This window comes from Mandrillus leucophaeus, unplaced genomic scaffold, assembly GCF_000951045.1.
Source record: "Mandrillus leucophaeus isolate KB7577 unplaced genomic scaffold, Mleu.le_1.0 Scaffold165, whole genome shotgun sequence".
Taxonomy (NCBI): domain Eukaryota; kingdom Metazoa; phylum Chordata; class Mammalia; order Primates; family Cercopithecidae; genus Mandrillus; species Mandrillus leucophaeus.
Window position 1 is genome coordinate 3,353,776 of NW_012101643.1, and position 3,182 is coordinate 3,356,957.

The 3,182-nt window shown below is 45.3% G+C and overlaps 1 protein-coding gene across 1 annotated transcript in view; it reads left to right on the forward strand.

Moving 5' to 3' along the window:
* Positions 1–3,182, forward strand: part of NID1 (nidogen 1) — a 122,744-nt gene that overhangs the window by 32,331 nt on the left and 87,231 nt on the right. The window contains exon 5 of the mRNA XM_011976394.1: positions 2,377–2,759. Coding sequence (XP_011831784.1) covers positions 2,377–2,759 — 383 coding nt within the window. The remainder of the gene's footprint in view (positions 1–2,376; positions 2,760–3,182) is intronic.

The window sequence follows — 3,182 nt, forward strand, 5'->3', positions numbered from 1 at the left end:
CCTAAAACCACCTTTTAACTTTATATCATCAAATCTAGCTTGAATTCCTCTGCCCTTCACTTAGTGGTGTGCTGGTAAATGCTTAACAACTGGTTTTATGAGGGCGGGGGAGCCCTGATTTATAGCATTTGCCTATTTCTGTGATGTAAATACTCCTACTGTGGTGAATTTCAAGTTATTAACATCATGTCACTCAATGAAGAGTTCAGAAAACATGCACCGTTATATATATTCTCACCATAAAGATACAATAGGCTTAATATATGTAATTTCAAGAGCATGGATAGCAGTATGAGAATTAGAATATGATGAGTTTTGAATATTTTTTCCTTTTAAAAAATATAAATTGTTTAATTGGAAGTTCATGTAATTTAATTGTTTAGAATGGCTGTGTTTAATAACTGGCTTGCAAGATTCCTAAAATTTTAACAGCCAGCTCTCACAAGTTAGTACAAATAAGCTCCCACACACCACTGTCTTTACTTGCATCCCAGGCAGATAAATTGATTAGACGTCCTAGTTATGCAGGACTTTGGTGATTTCTCATCCCCACCCCACCTCATTGTTTTGCTCAGTATTTTCCACTGAGTAATGTATGTCCCCTCTGTCCATTGTATAATATAATCATTTAATGTGATTTCTGATAGGAGCACTTCCAATCACAGACACAGAAGAATGGTAAAAATGGTGGAGGAAGAAGTAGAGATTAGGGATATTCTGCTATATTTTATAATTATAAAATGCTTTTGGATTTTGTATCTCATTTGCTTTTCACCACTTCCTTTAAGCACCAAAGGTAAACTGAGACTAGTCCAAGATCCCACAGCCAATGGAGATGGGATTTCTTTTTTTGTTGTTTTTGTTCTTTTTGTTTTGAGATGGAGTCTCGCTCTGTCCCCCAGGCTGGAGTGCAGTGGCGTGATCTCAGCTCACTGCAAGCTCTGCCTCCTGGGTTCACGCCATTCTCCTGCCTCAGCCTCCCGAGTAGCTGGGACTACAAGTGCCCGCTACCATGCCCGGCTAATTTTTTGTATTTTTAGTAGAGACAGGGTTTCACCATGTTAGCCAGGATGGTCTTGATCTCCTGACCTCGTGACCCACCTGCCTCAGCCTCCCAAAGTGCTGGGATTTCAGGCTTGAGCCACGGCGCCCAGCCCTGGAGTTGGGATTTCTAAAAAACCATGTCTGCAATGTTTTCATTCACACTTCTGACACCAAATGGGTGGGTTTTTTCCCCCCACACCAACCAATTCTCTGCACACCAGCTGGGTGTCCTACACTTCAGTTCAATTCTAGCACTGGCGATAGTGCAGACCCCACAGGTTAAGGGCTCAGTCCCACAGGACTGCCCCCACTTCAGATGCCAGTCCCAAGTCCTGTGTTTCCACCTGTACTTCTGACCAACCAGCTATAAATGGAGGGTTTTCATGACATGCTCCTCAGATTTGATAATTTGCTAGAATGGCTCATGTAACACAGAAAAATGCTTTACTATTACCAGTTCATTCTAAAGGATACAATTCGGGAACGACCAAATGGAAGACAGGCACAGGATGAGGTATGGGGAAGGGGTCAAGGTTTCCATGCCCTCTCTGAGTATACCACCCTTCCAGCATGTTGATGTATTCAACCCAGAAGCTCTCTGAACCTCATCATTTTAGGGTTTTTATGGTGGTTTGCATAGGTATGGTTGATTAAATCACTGATCATTGGTGATTGACTCAATCTTCAGCTCATCTCCCCTCCCTGAAGGCAGTGGGGAGAGCTGGACATTCCAACTCTTTAATCATGCCTTGGTCTTTCTGGCCACCAGCCCCCATCCTGAAACTGTCTAGGAGCTCCCAGCCATCAGTCGACTCATTAGCCTACAAAATACACTCTTATCGCTCCAGAAATTCCAAAGGCTGTAGGAGCTCTTGTTTCAGAATGTGAGGACAGAGACCAAATATGTATTTTCAATTGTATCATACCATGCCATGGAAAGAGATAGTGGAGAGCATGAATGACTTCAGTCGTAAAGCCACTGTCAGTCCTATGAGCCACCTTAGCTCATAACGTAGAGCATGTAACCAGCAATTAGGATGAGTAAGTTGAATTTTAAGTCTTGACAATGTCCCTGGAGCACACCTCTGGAATGGCTGGGACTGAGCTTGTGCTAGTATTGTGCCCATTTGGACACAGTCTCACCACTCAGCCCTAGACTGTCTCAGCCACATGACGCCCAGACGTGACGGCCAGTGCCCTTCCACTCTCCAGTCCTAGCTGCAGGTGATGGCTTGCAGACTAACACAGATCCCCAGGGCTGCCTCTGCTTGGGTAGCGGTGGCTGTTTGTGGGTTGCTGGCTTGTTTCTAAGAAGCCTGTCCTTCCTCCTAGGAGTAGCAACTCTGGGCAGCAGGGTGTCTGGGTGTTTGAGATCGGGAGTCTAGCCACCACCAATGGCGTGGTGCCTGCGGACGTGATCCTCGGAACTGAAGATGGGGCAGAGTATGATGATGAGGATGAAGATTATGACCTGGTGACGACTCGCCTGGGCCTGGAGGATGTGGGCACCACACCCTTCTCCTACAAGGCTCTGAGAAGGGGAGGTGCTGACACATACAGTGTGCCCAGCGTCCTCTCGCCGCGCCGGGCAGCTACTGAAAGGCCCCTTGGACCTCCCACAGAGAGAACCAGGTCTTTCCAGTTGGCAGTGGAGACTTTTCACCAGCAGCACCCTCAGGTCATAGATGTGGATGAAGTTGAGGAAACAGGAGTTGGTAAGACCATTTAAGTTGCAGTCGGTAAGGTCTTGCATGTGTGGACTTCCAGACAGGCATACTGCTGGGGAGATGTCAGTTGTGAGCATTACGTGGTGGTTTGTAAGGATAAGAGCTTGGGAAAGTACAGGCTGAACTCTCACAGCTGTGGAGCCTTGGTGTTATATGCCCAGTGGCTTCAGAGATGCTCAGTGATCTTTTGGGATTAGGACCATGGTTTTGGAGACTGTTGAGTGTGTCTTCTTTCAAGTTTCCTAGTATTCCATTCCGTCTGTTTTAAAGAGAAAACGTCCGTTAGAATTATTTTGAAAGTCAGATTTTCTTGTGATTTCTCAGATCAGAAATGTATTCATCCACCTGAAAAAACATTTTAGAAGTTCTTTTGGCTGTTTATGAAGCTTATCTTTGACATTTATTTCCTCA